At 33.0% G+C, this 24,977-nt stretch overlaps 3 protein-coding genes across 3 annotated transcripts in view; 2 read left to right on the top strand and 1 right to left on the bottom strand.

The window, feature by feature from the left end:
• LOC117682278 (E3 ubiquitin-protein ligase TRIM45-like) overlaps positions 1-24,977 on the top strand; it is a 178,374-nt gene that overhangs the window by 102,492 nt on the left and 50,905 nt on the right. The window lies entirely within an intron of this gene.
• LOC136275095 (uncharacterized) lies at positions 3,009-5,225 on the top strand (the record flags this gene model as incomplete). Its single annotated transcript, XM_066083402.1, has 1 exon — positions 3,009-5,225. A coding segment is annotated over one exon (933 nt), but the record flags the coding sequence as incomplete, so codon positions are not given.
• LOC136275094 (merozoite surface protein 9-like) lies at positions 21,325-21,729 on the bottom strand. The gene has a single exon (XM_066083400.1). It carries the CDS (start codon positions 21,727-21,729, stop codon positions 21,325-21,327), a length of 405 nt encoding a protein of 134 aa, XP_065939472.1.

The raw sequence follows: 24,977 nt of genomic DNA, 5'->3' as shown, positions 1-24,977 counted from the left end.
ATCAGTCCAACACCTTTACCGACGGGACCGTGGCAATAATTGGCAATTGACTTACTGGGACCATTAACATCAGGACAATATGTGTTAGTTGTAGTTGATTACTTCAGCCGTTATTATGAAATTGAAATTACCAAAGACATTACAAGTGATAAAATCATTGATGCTCTAGAGGGAATGTTTTGTAGACACGGAATTCCATATCAAATTACATCTGATAATGGACCACAATTCAAGTCTAAGTTATTTGATGATTATTTGACAGATAACTGCATCAAACACAGAGCAGTTACACCATTACATCCGGCTGCAAACGGGGAAGTTGAACGTCAAAACCGGTCATTGATGAAAAGGATTAGAATTGCACAAGCAGAATCTAAGGATTGGAAGAAAGAAATCCGGAAATACTTGTTTGCATATCGAACAACTCTACACAGTACAACTGGGGTGTCACCTGCAGAATTGATGTTCCGCCGTAAACTGAGAACAAAATTACCGCAAGTAGAGAATCTACAAGAAAATGTGTTTGATGAAGAAATGCGAGATAAGGATGTGTATTCAAAGTACAGAAACAAGCTATATGTTGATGAGAAATGTGGTGCAGTGGATTTTGACTTAGAGCCTGGAGATTCAGTCCTTTTGAAGAAAGCAGTCAAAGACAAAATGGACACTCCGTACCATGCAGAGCCATATACTTTGGTACAGAAAACTGGAAACAGCTGTGTTGTTAAATCACCAGAAGGATCGAGTCACATTGAAGAGGAATAGCGAGTTTGTGAAAAAGTATCAAGAACCGGGAACTTCCGAAAGTGATGTGTCCGATATTCCAGAGACTTACATTGAACCGATCATTGTATCCGCTGATACAGGTGATGAAGGACAGCCTTCTGTGAGGGAAACTATCGCAAGAAAACCAACAGAGCCAGTCTTGAGAAGGTCAACCCGTTTAAAGACAGTTCCGCAACATTTTAAGGACTTTAAAATGTGAGCCGTGTCAGTGTGTTTCCGTGTGAAATTATTTGTATCATGGACTGTGAACTGTGACTGTCTTTGTAAAGAACAAGATAGGGTATCGTACAAGATCTGCCCCCTAAACCTTGAAAAATCAAAACAATAAACTAAGAGTTGATACGTCTAATAATGCATGTACAATACCTAAACTTTCATCATAGTGAAAATTTGAAAGTTCTTGTCCCATTTGATTCAATTTGAATCGCTACTCTATTTTCTTGAATGAGATTTTGTCTGAAAAACCTGTTTTACGTCACAAAATACTGAAAATTCGATTTGAGCGGAAGCAAGAACCGCGATCATACTTTGGGTACAAGAAAATTCAAATATCATTGACTGATGATAAAAATATGAACGTGGTTCTCTCCTCCACTCATGTATTTATTTTGAAAATAATAACAAAAAAATCGATCGGGGAAATATTGATCGAGATTATTCCGGAATTGTCGGAAATCCTTTTGTAGCGAATTCCCGAGTGTGTTGTTTATTCCTTAAACATAAAATCAATACAACGAATAAGAAATAAGTTCGCTTATATAACAGAATCATTTTAACTGTAGATAAATTGTATAATTAAAGCAGTAAGCGTTTTGATAGGTTTTTCTTTTACGCTGCCTAGCTTACTTCCGGTGTTATTTTGGCGGTCGAAACAAGTTGTCGGCTGCAACATACATTACATTTTGTGACGATGAAGCTTTGCGCTATCACTGCAATATGCCGGTAAGTACTTAATTCAGTTATCATTGGAATTTCAAAATTATATAGATCTGAAGTTACACAGTTAATATGCTAAAAAAGTAATACATGTAAAAGATTGACTCATATTATGTTTCTGCAATTTATACATGCACATAAGATGCATAATATACCCTGTTTACCTGAAAGTTAAAAAAACCCTTAGTAAACTCGTAAATGTTTATGGAAAAGGTATAAAAGTTTTAAGTTTTAGGAGAATGTCCTGTCATACTACTTGTTTGTGTAATAAATAATACTTCATGAATAGTGTATACATACTAAATATATTCAACAATGTACATACATAAACAAATGCAATATTGTGAAAATAAAAATGTACCGGTAATACAGTGTATACTGGTAGTTCATTTTTTTGTTATATTTGATGATTAGTTGATTGATTTTTAAACAACTTAACCTCTTTTTCAGATATGCCAAAGTCATACAAATGTGCTGTTTGTGGTAGGACACATTTGAAGCAGAGGCGACCTATCAAAACAAAAGAGCTGAAAAGATATGTGACTAAATCAATCAACAGAGAAATTCATATTGATGATGTGATTTGTAATAAGTGTAGAGCTCAGTACAGTAAAACTGTGATTAAATCAGAAAAGACACGAAAAGAAGCGTCCCTCATTGAAGGTGTTATATCAGAGGAGGAGGACTCAAATTTTTTAGTCAATATTGAAACTTCAACTGCAGAACATTTGCAAAGTCCCAAGAATATAACATTAAAAGTTCAATCGACTACATCCTCTCATAAGTACTGTGTAATTTGCAAAGAATATCTCAGCAAAGGAAGAAAATAATCTGTTGTACCTCTAAATGCCAGAACACAATCATTTATCGAAAAAGGAATATTCATAAACAGCAAAGCACGTTGTTGTGTTAATCGTTTGATTAAAAAATTATTTACAAAGGAATCACTGAAGCTTCTAAAATCCAAATATATAGAAACTTCATTCAACAGAACTGATATTGTAACTTTATTGGAAAATGTAAGAAAAACTTTGGCCCTCTCCAGTTGCTTAAACTTTGAGAATGTGCATCTATTATCAGACAGTGTATGTTACAGTTTAACTGGAATTACAAAAGAAAACTTTGAAGACATTGTATCCCATTTATCAACTTTGAGAAACAGCAGTGTTCGGACAATCAACACCTGTGTTGCCATTTTACTGACAAAGCTCAGAACTGGTTTGCCAAACCATCTATTGGGTGTTATATTTTCTCTCTCCAAAGATCAGATTCAGAGATGTACATGTATTCACAGTGGAAGGAATTGTTTGATGAAAGATTTTGTACCCCTACACATTGGATTTCAACATATATCACATGAAGATTTTGTTTCCAGGCATACTACACCTCTTTCCAAACAATTATTCTCAAGTCATGATGATGATGCTGCAATTATTGTCTTGGATGGCACCTATGTGTACATCCAGAAGAGCTCAAACTATACCTTCCAAAGGATGTCATATAGCTTGCATAAACATAGACCCTTAGTTAAACCTATGGTCATTGTCGGAACTGATGGTTATATTTTGTCCATTTTGGGACCTTACTATGCGAAAAACATTGATGCCTTAATCACTAAACATATTCTGAAAACTAATACTGATGGAATGAAATCCTGGCTGAATGATAATGATATTTTCATAGTAGACCGAGGATTTAGGGATGTGTCTGGATATCTCATTGAGGAGGGATATGAAGTAAAAATGCCACAATATCTTCAGAAAGGCAACAGTCAGCACAGCACAGAAGAGGCTAATACAAGTAGACTTGTGACAAAAGTGAGATGGGTAGTTGAAAGTGTCAATGCAAGGATTAAACAATGGAAATTCTTTGATAAAGTAGTTTCCAACCATTACATACCATACATTGGCGATTTTCTACGTATCGTTTGCGCAATATTTAACTGCTACCGTCCACACTTGGCAGACATGGATTCTACCTCTAAAGAATTAGCAAAGAAAATGTTGGAGAGAAGTCTTAAGGGAAATGATGTTCAGAAAATGGTTGAAGAGGAAGGACTGCTAAGAAAAAGATCTGTTTTCAATAAAGTTAATATGAACACCAGTGATACTGCAGTTCCCTTGCCTGAATTTCCCATGTTGTCTATGGAAAAGCTGAGAGAAATTACATTTGGAATATATCAGTTAAAAGAGGAAAAAAACTATGTCTTGGATATATAATTTTACAGAAGACCAGTTTGAAGTGTTTGTGTGCAATTCAGTTGAAAACCTACTGAGAGTAAAACTGAGATCAAGACATTCTAACAGTGTCTGCCATACAGCGTTCATCCATTTTACTTTAGATGGCGAAATTAGTGGCTGGTACTGCACATGCAAAGTAGGGGCACGTGTTGTGGGATGCTGTGCCCATGTAGCCAGTGTCCTCTGGTATCTTGGATACTTTCGCTTTCTAGGAACTCAACTTCATCTTTTGAAGTTTCACGGTAGTATGACTGATGCCAGCCTCCTTCCAGAAACGGACAGTGAAAGTGAGAGTGAGGAAATCCCCGAAGAGTGAAGTTGAAGACATGTTGCATGGTTATAGTATTTGCATTTATGTATGTATCTTACTGTATACCTGAACATGATAATCTTATTGTGATAGTTACTGATTTCAACTGTTAACTGTGCTGAAAAGAATTCTTTGTCAAAAATTAGAACACAAGTATATTATCGGCTTGACTTTTGTGTATGCATATTGAATACCAGTTAAATGTGCGCAACATCCTACATCTATTTCTTATTTAATGTAGTGTTATATATCTCTAAATCTCCATCTACAATTGTATACATTCATATACATGTAAAATGTTACTATCTAGTAAAAAAAAAAAAAGATAACATTTTTGGGCAAATCATGTTGTTAATCTCCTTTGTGGGCGGTATGATTGGCCAGAAATGTTCATCTCTTTTTTTTTTACAAGTATACTAGATGTAACTTCACACAATGTTTTTCTTCTGTGCTAAATGTTCTGAAATCTACATTTAGATATTTTTAAATTGTAGCTATATTTTTTAAAAACATTTTGTTTGGAAGTTCCCTTTTTTAATATTCTGATATCAAATTATTTACAATAAGGATTGAGGTTATATTCCATATTTTAAGGACAAAAAGATATTCATGTGTATTATAATTAGGCTTAATTTTTTAAGAAATATGTAATTTATATGAAGTGTTGGTGGGGTTTATGGGTTAAGATTGTTTTCATCATTTTAAATCCAGAGCATAACGGGATTGTGCAGAACAGGATGCGATCCTCTGGCGCAGGTGAAACACACTCGTAACATCGCAAGCCACTGGCGTAGTTGAAACATACTCGTAAACTTGGCCTGCTGCAAAATACGAGCTTGCTGTTAAAATAATTACAATATTTCATAATTCTAAAGAGAGTTGGGTTTATCATTATAGCAGGTCATACATTTCTATCTGTCAAAAGCATGAAATGCCATACTTAATTTGTTAAATATAGAGTTGTAATGCAGTGTATATCGTAATTTACCTGTAATTGTATATAATGTATAAAAACATGATTTCTTAGAATTAATCTATTACAACTTTACTGAAAATTAACACATGTTGTAGAGATGCTGTAAAATTCAATTTATTTGTCACAGTATTGTAGCATGTGAAGCAGATACTGTTGAAATGAAATGTAATTGTCATATCAAGAATTTTTTATACAAGACATCACTTGACATTATTAGTTAATTTTTAGTCTGAATAGAGACGCATGATTTTTTGGAAAAGAACATGATTTTACTTCTAAAAAACATTCAATATTTTGACAAGTTGTAATTTCTTTTGTGTTATCGAGGTAATATTTTTGTAGCCAACTCATACAGTTGATTTGATCTTTTATGGGTTGCATGATTGGCCCTATACATGTATGTTCATTTCTCGTTTACAGTGCACATATGTACACGTAATCGTTATATGTATTTGCTAATGTACATGAATGTACCATCAATTTTGTTGATAGAACGATACATTCTGTTGATTATTTAATTTATGTGTAGCCTGTTGTGAAGAATTCGTTGATGTGTATACAACATGTGTACATGTACAATCACAATGTTGTTGGTCACAATAACACGATTTACTTTAATATGAAAAGTACATGTTATGTGTGCTTGCTAAAGTTATAATATGTGAAGTATAATGGGTGATACTAATTTTTACATGTATTTCATCCATGTTTGTAAGCACTTTAGTGAGATATGTACAATTCTTTGTTACATGTACAAGTAAAGGTACAAATCATTGGATTTAAATTATAATAAATGATATTATTTTGTACATTATATTATCTCTCTGTGAACACTTAAATATTTTGGAACATGTAGCTAGGAAACATGGACATTTCAATACACACACACACATAAATATATTATAAGAAAAAAAATTGCTGCAATGTTAAGTACTAGTTAGTTTTAAACTTGTACATGCTGTTTGTATTTGGACTAAAATATATAATATACTGGTTATTGAGAAAATGCATTGAATAAATTAATTTCTGAATTTAAATTACATTTATCTTTTGGTGTGTTGATGTAATTGATAGTTTAAAAGTTTTGAAAAGAAGGATGATTAATAAGTAATTTATGGTAACTACCATATTAGTAAAAGGACAAGGAGTTTTCTTGATTTATTTAGTAACAGAACCTCACTCATATCTATTGAATTTCATGGTTCTTCATGTATATGTATAGCAAATGGTTACCCAGAAAATCCTCTAAGGTGTCGATAACTGAGGTCAATACTATCTTAAGACACCACCATCACCCCCCCCCCCCCCCCAAAAAAAAATTCCTCATTTGCAGATCTCTCTATTTTTTATGGTTGCTATGGAATGTTTTATTAATAAAATGGAAACAAATTAATGAACAATGATGTAAAGAAAAATATTTGATACATTATTTATTGAAAAGGTTTTTTTAAAAGTTTTTTAACATTGATTACTTTTTCAAATGAAATCGAGGTTGAAATTGAAGTTATTTAATTGGTTACTAAGGAAATTCATGGTTGCCATGGAAACGCTGGTTAACAATTTTATGCATTTAATGCATTAATTCATGTTGGTTATTCAATTAAATGAACTAATGCTCATCAAAATGATAGTAACTTAAATGTTTGTAATCGAACAAAGAGGTTATTTTTAAATTTAGACCGAAACTATGGTGACGTTTGTTTCGTTGCTAGGCAACTATACAGAAGGGTAACCAGTAAAAAAAATCCTACCATGTTGAGTACTGAGGTCAATACTATGCATGTTAATAAAATAAACATATTTGCTGAGGGGGCCAAAAATGGCCCTTACCCTATCTTGTTCTTTGTAAATTTTGTAAACTCTTTATAATGGACTGTGAACTGTGACTCATTACTAAATGTAAAAAATTGTTAATGTTTTTCAGAAATATTGGACAGTAATTTTATTAAGAATGAGAAATCTGATTATTAATATGTTTTTCAGTATAATAGTTAAATCTTGAAAAGGGGGGTATTGTAGTATATTTATATGATCTAAGGGAAGTAACTCTTTGAGTATGAATGTATGATTATGATTTGAGTAAGAGTTATGGTTCTTTGTGGGTATTGTTTGAGAGTATCATCCGGGGATTGAGCACGGGAAAATAGCCATGCTGATGAAATGTGCGTGCGTGAGAGCATGATGTGGATTTGTATACATGTGTTATGAATAAACCTATTCGTGAATTGATTTAATTCGTTATATTCTTCAATCAATATACAAATATGTCAAGTATTTTGATATTGCACATATAACACTATTATATAACATTGGAGGTATATATGAAAAATGGAGTCTTTCAGTAAAATCTATTCTTGACAATATCTTTCCATTTTCATTCTAAAAATCTCCAATGATTTTAACCCCTTTCATATGGAGGGTAATCGTGTTCAAAAATCCAGACATGTAAACTTGTAAATCCGAATCGTCTAACCTATAAAACTCGGGCATAAACACGTGTAAGATTTGACTCAGTTCCTTCGCATGATGCACATTTTGCAACTTTATTGTTTACATTAGTTAATTAAACCTTCAACTTTGCACACTTTCAATCCGTAGTTTCTGCATTTTTAACTTCAGGCTCGGCAATAGCACATCTGACATGATACAAATTGACAAATGTAAAGTCTACAAGTTTGTCGAATTTTGACATGACTTTATATGGCAACTGCCTTGCTGCGATAAAAGGCATGCCGTAACCGCCGGACCGGAATGAACGAAAAATAAACATAATATTCAGCTAAAATGTTGCAATAAGCTATTAATGAACGACACCTTTTCTATCGAAAACACCGGTATTATTTTTAGAAAAAAATTGAGGTATGATTAAAACTGGACCAAACAGGAAGAGGTTCATGTAGAAATAAAATCGTTGCCGATGTGATGAATGCGCTAATTTCCGTAATATGATTCTCATGGTATTATAAAAGGAAATGCCTAATATCTTATATCTCTAAAAAAAAATTTGACATGTAATTCAAACTGGAATATAAGTAAATGCGTACTCTTTTCTAGAAATGAGACGGATCAAGAAATTTCCTAAGGGGGTAAATATATTTTGAGCGGCATGGGGTTCGAAAACCACCGTGAGGTTCCATGTAACTCCATTTCTTCTGAATTCTAAGTATTTTGAGAGTGAATTTTTAACCGGGTTTCCGATTATTGAAATTGTAAAAATTGCAGACGGGCGAGTGGCTGTCAAAAAGGTACCCTTATTGTACCGATAACTCCTCGAACAGTTTTCAAGATAGGAAGTTGTTTTTTTGCAGATCATTTATACCAGAAGTATGCAAATTGCTAGGATTTTGATTTCTGATAATTTATTAAAAAAAATATCAGCTGTTGAACTTAGTCATTTTTGGGCAAAAACATTGCATATAGAGTACCCCATTTTTACTCTTGTTATTTTTTTGAATTAGTTAGAATAAACGACCTGCAAGGCTTTGGTAATTTTTCGCGGAAAAATTTATGTTACTTTACATGTATTTATACTTTTTGTTGTTGTGTAAGTGAAAGATAAATAATAACACAATCTTCAATAATAATAAAAAAAAAAACTAGCGCATATTTTTTGTGCGCCGTAAATTGAAGTTTTACTTTGGGAGGCACTGTAGCTCAAAGATCGCCCATCTGTATTTGTAGACAGGGAGCTACAGACCTGCAGCTAGTTCACAAGTGGCTGTAAAGCTGTATTATACTAGCTCTCCAGAAAATGTTTATCAGCCAACTTCACAAAGTGAGTCTGTATTGAACCGACATTCAAGACGTCATACTCAATCCCGTAATAATTGCTTAAAATAATTTCTAAAAAATGTCAATTTTTACCTGCATGATAGGCTTTTTTCCCTAGATATTGCCGACAATGCAAAGAAACATTCCTTAAAAATAATTTATACACATTTTAATTTCACGACAGTTAACCTTATCTTTGGAATTTTTATTCATTTTTTTAAGAGGGTGTCGCTTCTTATATCTCATATTACCGGGTAATCACAATCTCAAAACCAATGTCTTTAAATAGTTTGTTTTTCTTATCGATAACTTTGCAACTGAGCTGACCGACCCCTTGTTATTTTTCGCGTGGGGGGGGGGGGTCTTGTCACAACTTTGTGGTAGCGATAAGGATGCATTTGGAGATATTTTCTTAATTCAGCCGAGGCCTATACTTTAACAATTTGTTGCATGTAATCTAATAACAGTGGCGTCGGAAGCAAATTGAAGGGGGGGGGGGGGCTAATCTAATCATGAAAAATATTGACAAGAATTCCCATAATCATGAAAATTCTAATCCGTGGGGGAGGGTATACCAATAACTCCAATCTTACCTGCCCAATCCCCCCCCCCAAATCATGAAATTCCTAATCCGTGGTGGTGGTGGTGGGGGGGGGGGGGTGCTAGTATACCTACTATGACTCTAATTTTCAATATCACTATTAATATTTCATTCTCTTTAAGGTCTTGTAAGGAACAATTTTGTTTGTTGCGAGGAAAAAGTAGGGGGGGCTGAATCCTCCCTGTTGCTATGTTCCTAATGGTTATGGTTATGTCTAACTTGGCAAAAAAGTGGGGGGGGGGGCTAAGTCCCCCCTAGCCCTCCCCCTCCCGGTTCAGACGCCTATGAATAAAAATGCGTATATATCTTTATATACACGTGTATTCAAACAAAGTCATTAAAAGTAGTAATTTTTTTCAGTTCTAAGAGGATATCTGAAGCCGATCGAATTCTTTACTCGCATCTTTTATACATTCTCTTGATAAAATGTACACCAATCTCATAATTTAATTTTCCGAAAAATAATACTCTATGAAATGTTGTTATCCAGAGATAATATGATTATAGGCTTACCTAATATTTTTTTATTTATTTATTCCGTCCCTATTCCGGCGATTACGGCATGCCTTTACCTGCAGCTAGCCTTTTTCTATCAGTGACATCACTGTTTCCATATAAGGTCATGTCAAAATTCGACAAACTTGTAGACTTTACATTTGTCAATTTGTATCATGTCAGATGTGCTATTGCCGAGTCTGAGGTACTACGGATTGAAAGTGTGCAAAGTTGAAGGTTTAATTAACAAATGTAAACATGTGCATCATGCAAAGGAACTGAGTCAAATCCTACACTTGTTTATGCCCGAGTTTTATAGGTTACACGATCAGAATTACACATTTTCATGCTCAGGCTCACACATCAACACGATTGCATATTCGGATTTACAAGTTTACATGTCTGGATTTTTGAACACGATTACCCTCCATACTTTCATGTACCAATCTCTGATAAATAAATATTTACATGCAATTTTTATATTAGCGTTGTACCACACAGGAATATTGAAAACATTCTTTGTATTTAATGAGCTTTTAATCATTTTCTGAGTATAGCAGAGCCAAGAATTAAAAACATCTTGCCAAAAAATATTGTTTCTTTGAACAACCATGCATGATAGAAAATCATCACCAAAATCAAATAAGTTTTTTTGCAAAGTCAATACCATTTATTGATATAAAAAAAAGTATATCCATGGTTTGTAGCCTTGAGTTAATTTCTTAATCCATGAACATTTAAGAGACCACCCTTTAGGTAATCGAGAGTAACAATTTCTCTCTTAACTCTATCACACTTTGAAATCCAAATGAATTCGAACAGGCTCTTACTTAGAGATAGAATGACATCTTGTATTGGATTTGGAAGTGAAAAAAACAGGTGGTTAAGTTTTGGAATAATCAAGCTTTTTACAACTGTGATGCGACCAATGGGAGTTAAAATTCTCCTCCTCCATTGTTGAATTAGAAAAAAAAACTGTTGGCAGTTGTTTGTTGTAATTTAGTGATGTCATTTTATGTAAGTCAACAGAAAATTCTATTCCAAGTAAATTAAAAGAAGTGGAGCCCCAATCGAGTTTCCAACGTGAATGGTGAAAAACTTCATTAGAAATTTTTTTAGAACCTATCCATACATTTTTTGTTTTAGAGCTGTTTATCGTCAAACCTGAAATGTGTGAAAAGAATTCTAAAGTATCAAGAGCTGCGAAAAGTGACATTGGTGAACCATCTAAGATGAGTGAAGTATCATCTGCATACTGAGAAATCTTATGTTCATTTCCATTAACAATTATACCTCTAATATCAAAGTTTTGTTTTATGAGAATAGCTAAAATTTCTGCACACATCAAAAATAAGTAAGGAGCTACTGGGTCCCCCTGTCTACACCCTCTTTGGATTTTGAACTGTTCTGACAGGACGCCACATTGTAAACAGAAGCTTTAAAATCTTTGTTGAGAATTTTTATCCAATTTATAATATTATTTCCAAATCCAAAGTATTCTAGAGCTTTGTATATAAAGGACCATGAAACAGAATCGAAGGCTTTCTCAAAGTCAATAAGAACTAAAAGACCTGGTTTGTATTCATTTTCAGTGAATTACATTAAATCTAGTGTAGACTTTATTCGATAACTAATACATCCTGATATAAGCTTATAGAGAACATTCAGAAGAGTGATGGGTCTCCAGTTTTTCAAATACTGTCTTGGTTTGTCACCTTTTGGTAAACATGATATAATTCCCAATCTCTGGGAAATAGGAAGCTCCTTTTTTCAGAAAAATAAGGTTAATTGCATTTAGGATGAAAAGTTTTAGATCCTTCCAAAGGAATTTAAAGAATTCAACCGTAAAACCATCACTACCTGGTGATTTGTTATTTTTCATATTTTTTAGAACCTCGAGAACTTCTTTTTCAGAGATTTTAGCTTCTAACGAGCTATATATATCTGGTTCTAACTTAGGAATTTCTACTTTAATAATTTCTTCAAGGTTAATATTTATTAAATCTGAATCAGCACATGTATATAGTTTTTCATAGAATTCTTTGTCGTGATTCAATATGTTCGATTGCTTGTGTATAATTTCCCCTTCTTCAAGTTCTACCTTTATGATAGTTTTGTTCAGAAAATTCCGAGACTCCGAATTTTTGTTGGTTTTTTTTCCCTGCTCGATCCATCTTGCTCGAGATCTTATGAAATGGCCTTGAAGTTTATGTTTTCTTAAATTTTCAAGATTTGATTTGTTTTGTTCTATTAGTTCAAAATTAATGTGTTCTTGAGATTCCAAGGATGTTATTTTTCTTAACTAGGGAGGTTTTTAATCTTCTCTCTTTCCTTTTACTTATGAGATGAGTATGAAATAGAAAGACCCCTTATTTCCATAAGAAGCACCTCTAGGAATATACTGTCGTCTATATCCTTACTGTAAAATGTATGAATATCAGCATTGTATGCATACTGGCTCTTTACTCTATCTATAGTTTCCTTAATCTTATCAATGAAAACCATGTCAGTCAGTAAAGTATAATTAAATTTCCAAAGCCCCCTGCCTCTTTTAAAAGGGTTAAACTTTAGTTCTAAAATAAAAATAAAATGATCAGATCTTTAGCCTGATTTAATATCAAAATTTTCTACTGTATTAGACAGACTATTTGAAATCAAAATATAACCAAGGCGACTTTGCTTTAAAGGTGTTTTTTTTTTCTCCATTTATATATTTTTTTTTACCTGGGTTTAAGATCCACTATCTGCAAATCATCCATAATTTCTAAAAGTTTTTCTCTAGCCTTTAGATTGTTTATATACTTATAGTTGTAGGTATCTATATCTGGATTGAGAACAAGATTGAAATCTCCACATAAAATAAAATGCTCATTATCCAATTCTAAAAATATATTTCTAATATTTTCATAAAAACCTGGCTGGTCAGAGTTTGGACCATATATATTAACAAGAGTAACCCTAGTTTCTTCTAGGGTAAGATCAACAGCAAGGAGATTACCTTCCCCATCTTTTTTAATATTGTGGATAAGAAACTCAAAATTATTATTGAACATTATGCATACCCCACGCGCATTAGACTTATGAGAGTTAAAAATACACTGATATCCCCACTGTAATAGGTTCACTTTCCGTTATAAAATGTGTGTCCTGTAAACATAAAATTGAATAACCTTTTTTTCTATAAAATTTAGAAACATCCATACGCTTTGATATTGTAGATAAACCCTGGCAGTTACTCGTTGCAATTCTTAAGGTATCACCTAATATTAACAAGACAAGCAACTCTCTACCTGATTGAATAACATATACACAGTAATCTCTCGCACCTAGCTTTAATTTCCTTTCACACACTGGCATCTCACATACACACAGGTAAACAGTAAATGTCACTTCCGGTAAAGCCGATCCCAATCTACTTTCAGTTTGTCAAACCGATCCCGAGGTAAATGATTTTACAATGACTCCGCTATTACCGTTTTTTCAACTTATCACTTACTGTGTCCATGATGTGAAATTCGTACCGGTGTCCCTCTTCGTCAAGCGCAAAAACGCCTTCCTATTTGTCGATCAAAAGATACAATGACTAAAACTCAGCTGATAACATCTACTTTTTTTAGAGTGATTTGTCAAGCGCTAAGGTTAAGGACAAAACACTGACAATATATGGAGTGTAAGCTATCGGCTTACAAATACAAAAGGAAAACAGCATACTTCGTTATGATGTAGGGATACCATGTATTAAATGAAGTGAGATCTATGAGATTTTGATGTATTTTGATGCACAAAGGTATAATGACTTTTGTTCGACAACCATCTGCATTCCAATTTTGTTTACAAAATTGATTAAAATATTGAACACGTTTTATTTAAATGCTTACCGGTCAAGCCTTGAGCGTTAGTGTTGAGGACAAATACATTGTTTTGTTTCTAATTTCTTGAGATGTTTTATTTTTTTTAATTAGTTTATGTTTTTGGTCTGTAAGTTTTGTTCATTTTTGTTGGTTTGGTAGGTTTTGAGGAACAGTATGAACTCTTCGTTGATATATGCAAAAATAAAGGGAAATTGTGTGAACCAAATGAGTCACATTTGCACGATTGCAATGTAACGAAAGAGAGAGTAATAACTACCAGCCTTCAATTTTGAGAACAATATCGATATTGCTTGAGAGGAGGGAAAAATAAATCACTTGATTGAAACACTATAATGATTATGATGATTAAGATTTTATCAATCCTGTTGATATAAAACAGTCAAACATAATAGTAAACGACACCAAAAAAATCCCAACACTGAAATACATGTGTAAAATGAATCAGTCGTTTAACCGATTCCGAGATACACACCTCAAAATTCTACTTTCGATTTATTTACGATGAAAGCTGGTTTTTTGCACCCCCCTCCAGACACAGACACGCATTATGCCACCTGCAAAGGCTGTGTGTTCTAATCTCGCCGGAGCCAAGATTTGTTCTTTCTCTCTATTTCCTTCTCTCCAATTTTTGTTGTTGGACTTTCTAACTAAAATATAACATAAAGGGGTTGTTGGACTGAAGTACAAATTGAAAAACACTCTTCCATTAAGATTTAGATAAAAATAGTCTTTTATAATTGAGGTCTTCCGTTTTCAGAAGAAGATCTTACTGTTTTTTACGGGTTCTCATTCTTCTATATTATTGAGGTCTTCCATTTCCAACGGAAGACCTTCTTGTTTTCGTTCTATTTCTTTTTCTTCGCTATTTTTCTTTTTTTCCAACAAATTTTGTGCACGCGATTTCTCAAAAACGACTCAAACGACTTCCATTAAACTTTCAGATAAGATAGATACTGACCTAAACTTTATACGTATTTTTTTATGACGTCATTTCCGTTTTTTGAGATATTGACTTTTTAGCGATTTTCGGCTTGTCCCGGGAACTTCTCCTTAACGATCGAAGAAATTGAGTTCAAACTTGAAGGGATTGTAGTCGAAAGATTGTAGATGTGTCTTTAGGCATTCATTTTAGTCTGACTCAGAAGGCGCTGAAGCTCGCCTTTACCCGCAAATTGAGATTAAAAAAACGTCGTTATTTTTTTTCTTGTTTTCTTTGTTTATCTCTTTTCTAAAAAATATTTTGTTAAGACATGTTATGTAAAATGTGTTTAATATTAAATGACTTTTCATTTGATTTCAAGAAAAAGGGGCTGGTCCCTCGAATTAGGTAACCAAAGGACTCTAAAGTCTTTCATCTGTAGCCCTTTACTGAGGGGTATTTTGTGAAAGGTTATAGAAGCAAATATATTTATTTTACAATTATGTATCCAAGCAATGTAATGATTTTATCATGTGTTACGACATAAGGGATTTTTAGGGGCCAAAAGTCCAAAATTTGGATCTCCCATATCTCAGAAAGGAAAAATATTTTTAAATGCAGTATAGATGAAAAGATCCTCAAAATAATATACTTAACAAGATGAAACCTTCAAAATTTGGTTCAATGGCCCCAATAAGGGATAATGGACCGGTCCATAAAACGTTTTTCTTAGATATCTCAAGAATGGTGACGACTTTCTAATCCCTTGTCTTTAGAATTAAATAACCTTTCATTTGATAGCAAGAAGAAGGGGCTGGTCTCTCAAACTAGAGACCAAGAGGGGTCTAAATGTTTTCAAACAAAGCTCTTACAACTGAAACAAAAAAGTATCTGACCCTTAAAATGTAGATCCTGTTCTTTACTTCTAAATCATGTTTAGCTGTTAAATAGCAATTTACATCTTAAATTCTATAACAAGACGAGGACCTCCTCGTTGCTCGCAACGTGATGGTGTCTAGTTATTGTTTTTTCTGACTTTTTTCGAACGCTATTTCTCGTGAACTATCCGACCGATTTCCATGAAATTTACAGGAAGTATTGAGCATCAAACGTACTTGATATTATAAAATTTCCGGCTGTAATGTCACTTCCGGTTCGAGATTTTGAGGATTAAGTGAATTTGTAAGGACCATTTTGTCCACGTTACTTCTCAAAAACTAATTGCGATAGAATCGTGAAACTTTCAGGGATAGTAGATGAATGTATGTAGATGATCCTATTTAATTGATATTTTGAAAAATGCGCAAGGCGGCGAAGCTCGCCCGAGCTAAAAAATAGGCACCAATTTTTTTCACGAAATTTTCACACATTTTCGGCCCTAGCTTTTAATGTGTAAATATTTTGTAACGACACGTAATGCAAAAGCTGTTCAGATTTACTATAGGAATTTTGTTTGGTTCAAGAAAAAGGGGTTGGCCCCTCAAATTAGGAGCCAATATGGTTCTAAAGTATTTTTGCAATAACTCTTTACTGAAAAATAATTTGTTATCAATTATAGAACCCAAAATTATCAGTGTATATCTGTTTATCTATACAGTACCATACCTAAGTCATATGTTACGTAATTAGGGGTTTCAAGGGGCCAGAAGTCCAAAACTTTGATCTTTAATATCTAGAAAAGGAGAAATATTTTGAAAAGCATTGTAGAACAAAAAATGCTTAGAATAATGTTCTGAAGGATATGCTACCTTAATAATTTTTGTTGATGGCCCCAGTAAGGATTTTAAGGATCGGTCCCTAAAACACATTTGTTCAGATATCTTTAGAACGGTCAACAATTTCTGGACACTTGTTGAACAAAATGTGTTTATATTTACAAGACCTTTTATTTGATATCAAGAAATAAGGGCTGGCCTTTCAAATAAGGGGCCAAGAGGGCTCTAAAGTCTTTTTATAATAACTCTTAACTGAAAAATAATTTGTTATCAATTTAAGAAGCAAAAATGTTTATTGTACAGTTGTTCATCTATACGGTACCATACCTAAGTCATATGATACGTAATTAGGGGTTTCAAGAGGCGAGATTTCCAAAACTTTGATCATTAATATCCAGAAAAGAAGAAATATTTTAAAAAGCATTGTAGAAGAAAAGTTGCTCAAAATAATGTTTTTAACGATATGGAATCTAACATATTTTTGTTGGTGGCCCCGATAAGGAGTTGAAGGTTCGGCCCCTAAAACAGAGTTGTTCTTGATTCTTGTTATTGATTACTTGTTGAACAAAATATGATTATTTTTTTCGAGACCTTTCATTTCATATCAAGAAAAAAAGGCTGGTCCCTCAAATTAGGGTCCAAAAGGGCTCCAAAGTCTTTTCATTATAACTTATTTGTTAGCGATAATTTGATATTTATCATAAAGCAAAAAACTACGAGTTTATTATTTTATAATTTAAAACCAAAATCCGTTTTAAAATCGGACAATGCATTGGTTGATGACGTCATTTCCGTTTTTGAGATATTGGCATTTTAAGGATTTTTAGGGGGTTGGTTTGTCCAAGAGTGTTCTCATAAAGTACAAAAGATATCGATTTCAAAATTTCAGGGATGATAGACAAAAGATTGTTTCTCTGAACAAAAGCATTCATATTTTCCTAACACAAGAAACGCTGGGGATCGATAGGGCTCGAAAATTGAGATAAAAAAGCATTCTAGTTTTGCCTGCTTTTCTTAGTTTATCTCTTTTCTCGTACTTGATACCAGGTATTTGTTTTTTATTTGGTAAATAAACGGGGTATTTGTGCGTATAACTGACATAAAGGGTACCAGTTTACATTACGGAAATTGGTAGAACATTTTAGTTATTTTCTAATCAAACACATTATGGATAAAAGAACTTCTTCTAAGCAATGCATTTGAATCGCATTTAAAATCTAGCTGGATTCCGAGCTGTGTATGTGAACAATTACGTATCCGATCCCTTGCCCGCGGCCGAGGAAATAGGTCGTGGCTGGACTAGCGAGCGGTATGCCGTTATCTAATACACAAGATTTGCGTCTTGCTGTAATGCACACATGGATTTATTTATGTAGCTGCAAACTAAAAAATTTCGATTTTAATAGTAAATAAAAAAAAGAGTATACCTTTACATACTGCCATAGACAGTGTACCAAATACATTCGGAAAGTGTTTAAAAAGTTTAATTCTTTTCTGGGGAAACACGTTATGGGTAAAAGAACTGCTTCTATTCAATGCATTTGAGTCGCATTTAAAATCTAGCTGGATTCCGAGCTGCATGTATGTAAACAATTATACGTATCCGATCCCTTGCGAGGAAATCGGTCGCGGCTAGACTAGCGAGCGGTCTACTGTTATCCAATACACAAAATTTGCGCCTTGCTGTAATGCACACATTGGTTTATCTATATAGCTGCAAACACAAAGAATTCCGATTTTTATGATATTAAAAGAGTAAATGAAAAAAAATGATACAATTACCTACGAAGTAATGCTGTTTTTGCCTCGTAATTAAAAAAATATATAGATAGTATGACTGTCAATGAAAAAAGGCGTTTATTGTGATCTTGTCTATGTCATAAAATAGTGTTATTGTTAAGGTCTTCCGCTGAAAATTTTCCAGATTTCTTCTCATTTTTTTTTCTTCTAAACGCCAATTTTGACTTTAATATCTCGCTCGTTTGTTCACCGATTGTCTTGAAATTTTCAGGTCTGATAACATGCCGTGCGATGTTGTCGTTGCATATTTTGATTGATGAAAATCCCCATCCGGTTTTGATTTAGTCCCCTTTAAGTAAAATTTTACGACCTCTTTTGTCCACAAGGTTTAGTTTTAACAATGACTGAGTCTTAAAGATGGTCTGGTTTGGAAGCTGATACATTGAATTTGTGCGAGATATATTTTAATAATCATTTAAATGCAAATAAAAGGAGTGGTATAGATGTTGAAACAAAGGTTAGAAAAAATGCCAAAAAAATCGTGTTAGTTTGCTACCTGATAATAATTTGTTATAAGATGTATTTTAAAAGTTCTTGGTCTTATCCAGAGCTTTCATTCGGTATACAGAAAAAAGGGCTGGCCCCTATAATTAGGAAGTTAGAGGCGTCAAAAGTTTTTTGTCAAAAACTTGTAAAGTAATAAATATTTCTAATGCGTTTTGAAGCAAAGTTGTAAAGAAACTATTTCCAAATCCTTTCGTAGTATTCAATTTAATGTTTTCGTAATTTATAGTCAGTATTTGCAGAAACAATTGTTGTCAGTTCGGTCCTTTTTGTGGGGTGCGCAAGTTTAGGAGATAATGAAAGGGCTTCTTGTAATGCACTAACTGATACATGCAGCGAGTAAAGATGATTCCACATAAAATTCCCAAATGTTTTTATTCATATGTACATTTTCATTTCATAAAGATGAACCTCTTTGACCTTATTTTGTTGTTTGTTTCATAACTGTCCCCGTTTCTATATCAGAGGCATGACAAATGTATGCTGGCAATTTAAACGAACACAGGATTGCTTCCGATAGAACATTTCTTTTAAAGCAAAACAAAATACTGATTTACGATGAAGATAATCACAGGATGAATGATCATCTTTAAGTTCTCCTTAAAGATAGATTAAAGGTGTTTAAAGGTAGCTTAAAGACGATCTTTAAGCCACCTTTAAGCTATATGTGCTTAATCAAAACGTGTCTCCAATATCTTTTCTAATAATGCAACATGTCTGACTATCAAAAATTATATTTGGTAAAACATTCTTCAGTCTATTTGACATAATTCTTGCAATGATTTTGTAATCAACATTCAAGAGACTAATAGGTCTCCAGTTTTTTAACAATCTTTTATCACCTTTCTTTTTGTATAGTAATGTAATTACACCCATTTTCATAGAATGTGACAATGTTTCTTTTTTTACTATTTCTAAAAAAAAGTTTGTACAATACATTTTTCAACTGTGGTAAAAACTTTTTATAAAATTCAACAGTCAATCCATCAGGACCAGGGCTTTTATTGCTGGCCATTTTTTAAAGCTTGCTCTATTTCTTTAACATCTATATTTTTATCACATATTTCAACATCACTTTCATTTAGGTTTTTATCGACTAATGACAACAACTGATTTTTACTTTCACATTCTATAGTTACACATGAATACAAATTGGAATAAACATTGTATTGCATATCTATAATAGAATCAATATTTTTCTTAACTTCACCGTTTTCATCTAACAATACCTTTACTGTGTTTGACTCTTGTCTGCTTTTCTCTAAATTCAAAAAATATGTCGTACACTTATCTGATGCATTCGCCCATTTGGCTTTAGACCTAAGTATGGCACCTGTACATTTTTCATTTTCATATTCACAGAGATCAGTTTTAAGTTTTTCATATTTTTCAATGTCTATACAATTACCATCAGCAATACTTTGTGATAATCTTTGCAAATTGTTTTGAATTCTGTAATACTCCTTATTTCTTCCTTTGGCTCTATTTTTACTATATATTTGTGACAGTTTTTTTAATTTTATACTTCAAATTATCCCCCCAAACTAAAATTGAGTGTTCAAATAATATACATTTCTTTTCTTTTCAATAAGTTCTTGTACTTTGTTAACATACATTTTATCGTACAATAACAAATTGATATGGATCCAAACACCTGGACCTCTTTCACAGACTTCTGTGTTAAAATTATTACAATCATAGAGTGATCACTCATTGTTGTTTCCACATAAAATATGTTTCTCACATAAACACAGAGAATTTTTGCAACCAAAATAAAATAAATTCTACTTTGTACAAGCATCCCTTCTCTAATAACTTTCCTTAAAAAAAACTTTTTTCTTTCATTTCTTTGTCTCCATATATCAACCACATCATGCTCAGTCATAATATCTGTCAATGCTTTGTAACTCTGGACATACTTATGTACTGTTTTACCAAATCTATCTATCTCAACAAGAGTATTATTAAAGTCTCCCATAATGATTAGCTCTGTAGAACGTGTCATAACATTTGTAATATTTTTTAAAAACATTACCCTTTCTGTAAGATCATTAGGCGCATATACATTTATAATATCATACTTGTTGTCATTTTCCGTGTATTTGACATGCAAAAATCTACCATCAAATCCATTTACCATTTCAATATTTGATTTAATATCATTTCTAATTTAAAATGCTACTCCTTTGGATGAAACATTTACACTATTATGATAAATAACTCCATTCCACAAATGTTTATAATTATCAATAAAATCATCTTTCCAGTGAGTTTCTTGCAACGCTACAATATCACATTTTCTTTCGTCAAATAAACTAAACACCATTTTCATTTTATCAATGTTCACCAGACCGTTTCTAACCATTTCTAAAATGAAAAATGTAATTATTCGCTCCATTTTATTTGTTCTTTTTTGACTTGGTTTTGCTTTTATCTTTCGTTTTCTTTGTCTTCTTTTTTCCGGTTATCATCACTTCTGTATCGGGTTCTGATACCGAACTTTCTTTATCTCTGTCACTTGTATGCATTTCACTATCAATGATTTCTGAATTTTTATTTTCCGTTACTTTTTCTTCGGTCGGAATTTCATTTTGAGTTTGGTTTTCTTTTTCTTTCGTTTTCTCCAGATCTAATTGCACTGGGGTATGTGTTCCTAAAACATCTACTGGTGTTTCCGTTTCCCCTTCCACTGCCTCTTCGTCCTTGTGTACTTCGTCATCGTTCTCTATATTCACCTCTTCAGAGTTCTCTTCCCATTCATAATTTTCATCGTCACCTGATTCGTTTTCATCCTGTTCACTCATGTGACACGAACAATTGTGTTCCAATTCACCGCTATCATCACATCTTACAGACTTGCATGTTCTTGCATAGTGATCCTGGCCCTTGCATTTAAAACTGACGAATTTTGGACACGCTCTAAAAAGATGATCACTTGCGTAACACAAAGAACACACTTTTAACTGGCCATTATGATTACATCTGTAATAATCTTTCTGGAATTTCATAGTATAGGGCAGTGAGGTCATGTTTTCAGGTAGTTTAATTTTTGCGTACCGAGTACCGTCTGTTATTGTTGTACCAGGATAGAATCTCCTATCGATTGGGGACCAAAGTTCAACACCCGTAGATCGTAAAGACATTTCAATTTCTGCATATTCGATATAAGCAGGCAGGTGCATGAAACTCACGACGATCGAACTAGGTACCACCTCATGACATTCGAATGTTTGTTGACCTATTTTTATCCTCTCTAAGAGGTACTGTAAGGGGGCTCTCCCTTCTAATGTTATTTCATAAAAATTGCCCGATTTCGGGACACATGCGAGCAAACTACCAACACCACAGTTATCATGAACAGATTTGATAATTTCTTCATGCTTCACTGAGAAATTATCTTTAACATTCACAAATAAAGTGTTTTCTTTACAATATTTTATGTTCACAAACAAATTCTGTGATCCGCCAAGATGGCGACCACTGGACGTGGCTGCCATCCTCGCTTGAAACTTATTTACACTTTGTAATAATTCACTATCATATATACAGTACAAGTAAAATAAACAGGTATAAACATAAAGTTTGTCTATAGAAGACACAGTTCGGTGGTTCACTTCTAATAGTAAACACGCTCGGTTGTATTCGATCAGCCAAAATATACGTGCTCACCTTGCCATTAGCAAACCGGAAGTTCCCATCACCACACTTCCTCTGCGCCACGACAACTTATATATTTTATGTGGTTTTTATATCCTATTTATCAGTAAATATTAAATTAATGTATTCAATGTGTATTTTTTACTTGCAAAAATTTTGACTTCCATTCAAATTGTAACAATCAATTATATCTTAATTATAAATTACATGCATGCATATATTTAAAATGTAATACGGATCTTGGTCTTCAGGGGAAAAAATATTATACCTAAACAGAAACCGTTGGGCTTACTAGTAGGCATACTAAGTAAATAAATTTTAACCGAGTAGATAAACGTTCATCTAATTCATTGCAAATTGCAAATGATGAATACATATACTTGTACATACAATTGACGTATGATGTACCAGGCCGGGTATGTGACCTTTTTACTCTTACACATAATTATGTTTAAACAATTAACCCCTATTTATGATCACCAATACAGTAATTAATTCGCCTCTAGATTTTACTCTTACATACATGTATCTTTAATTTGTAGACGTAACATTTTTAAAACCCAGGGTTAGAAAATAATCTTTGAAAATGAATTACAAATGTAAATAAACTTTTATTCCCTAGACTTATCGAATACACGTACATACTAAGATTTCAACGCCTTTAGAAACCCTGACTTGCACCTGGGTTCACCTGTTAAGTATATCTTATATATTCTGTGTTAGTTCCAGGGGTTTTCTTAAGTTTGACAAACAATAGACTCTAACTAGAGCAGAGCTCGTGGCAAAGCCACGAGTAGGTCTTCCGTTGTTGCTGCGAGTTGAAAATATATGTGATATGGTGTCAAACGATTATAATTACTAAACTTTTAGTTCTGCTTTTTTTTATAAAAACGTGTTGTGATTGAAAGCCTGCATATAAAACGTGTTTTGAAAAAGAAAATAAGAAAATGTTTTAGGGAAACTATTTGTCGCACACAGTTTATGTAATCGTAACAAACATTATTTAAAAAATGAGATATTTAATGGCGAGTTAAATTTTCAGAGGGTAGCAAGCATTTTAATAAACAGTATGTACTCATGTGTCATGTCAGGAATGGTGGGTTTTTTTTTAAAACCGAACCCGTTTACAAACACGTAACCTTTTCTCTAAGATAACTTCTTTATTTAAATATTTGTAAATTTTTGAAGACAATGTGCAATTTAGAATTGTTGCGTGCTGACAAATTTTACAGACCCTGAAACGTACTACTACAACAAAAAAAAGCGTGCGACTTACGTGCGAAAAACGTTTTGTATTAGGCCTAACCGTTTAGCGTTTCGTGTGAATCGTGAAGCGTTTCGTGTAAACCGTTTAGCATTTCGGACAAAGCGTGCAGAATTTCGGACAATGCGTTTAAATCGTTTCGAGCAAAGCGTGCGAGAACCATGTGAAACGTTTATCAGATTTCATTCGGAACTCTCTGACAATTTGTTTCAAAATGGAGCCCGTGTTTTACATTACATGTACTTTAAACTGTTTGTGATTGGCAAAACTCTCTTGTAGGTATTTTCATGAAAAAAAAAATCTAGAAGAAATGATATACTTATCTTTTAACAAAATTGAATTTATTTTTAACAAACAAAAGAAAGGTATATGTATTAAAAGACGACTAGTTACAGAGTACATGTATATATAACGTTTTTATACGATGTTTCAGTACTGGTACAGTTTTACCGGTAACGAATATTTGCCAGTATCGAATAATTTTTAGAAAAATTATTGGTGGAAGACAAAGTTGAGGTTTTAAAAAAATTCTAGCTAGGTGATTATAACACAGAAATAAATATTATAGCAGTGTGTGAAGTTGTTTGCCATTTGCACGATTATTTACCGAATTGTTTACAAATTCAAAATGTGCCCCAGATATGAGCTGCCGGATGTTCAAAGCAGAAAAAACGAAAGTGTGAAAACAATTAAGCCTAACTATGAAAATAAGTTTGTTATTGATCCCTATTTAGTGAATAATTAGTAAATATAATTCATTTAAAAAGATAATACATCATATCAAATAATAATGGAGCTTTGAATGAAATTACGACTTCAAATACGAGGGTTGTTCGGAAATTATTGAGACAAATCGGTTATTTTCTTTTCTGAGTGACGAATTTTGGTGAAAATTGGCATAGACACTGAAGAAACACCAACAAATAATAAAACAAAGTAATATTAAAAGAATATTAAATATTTTGTTTACGACAGTAGATAAACAAGTCGGTAGTCGGGGTACCCGGCGCAGCCATGAACTCGGAGATTTAACAACTTAAACATCTACTTTATAAGTGTCCGTAGAATTACAGTTAATGATAAAAGAAATCAAATTAAAAATGTTCATTTTGCTATTCTTTGCGACTAACT

This window comes from Magallana gigas, chromosome 4, assembly GCF_963853765.1.
Source record: "Magallana gigas chromosome 4, xbMagGiga1.1, whole genome shotgun sequence".
NCBI lineage: Eukaryota > Metazoa > Mollusca > Bivalvia > Ostreida > Ostreidae > Magallana > Magallana gigas.
The sequence above is the reverse complement of the archived record's forward strand: the minus strand, read 5'-3'. Positions and strand labels throughout refer to the sequence as shown.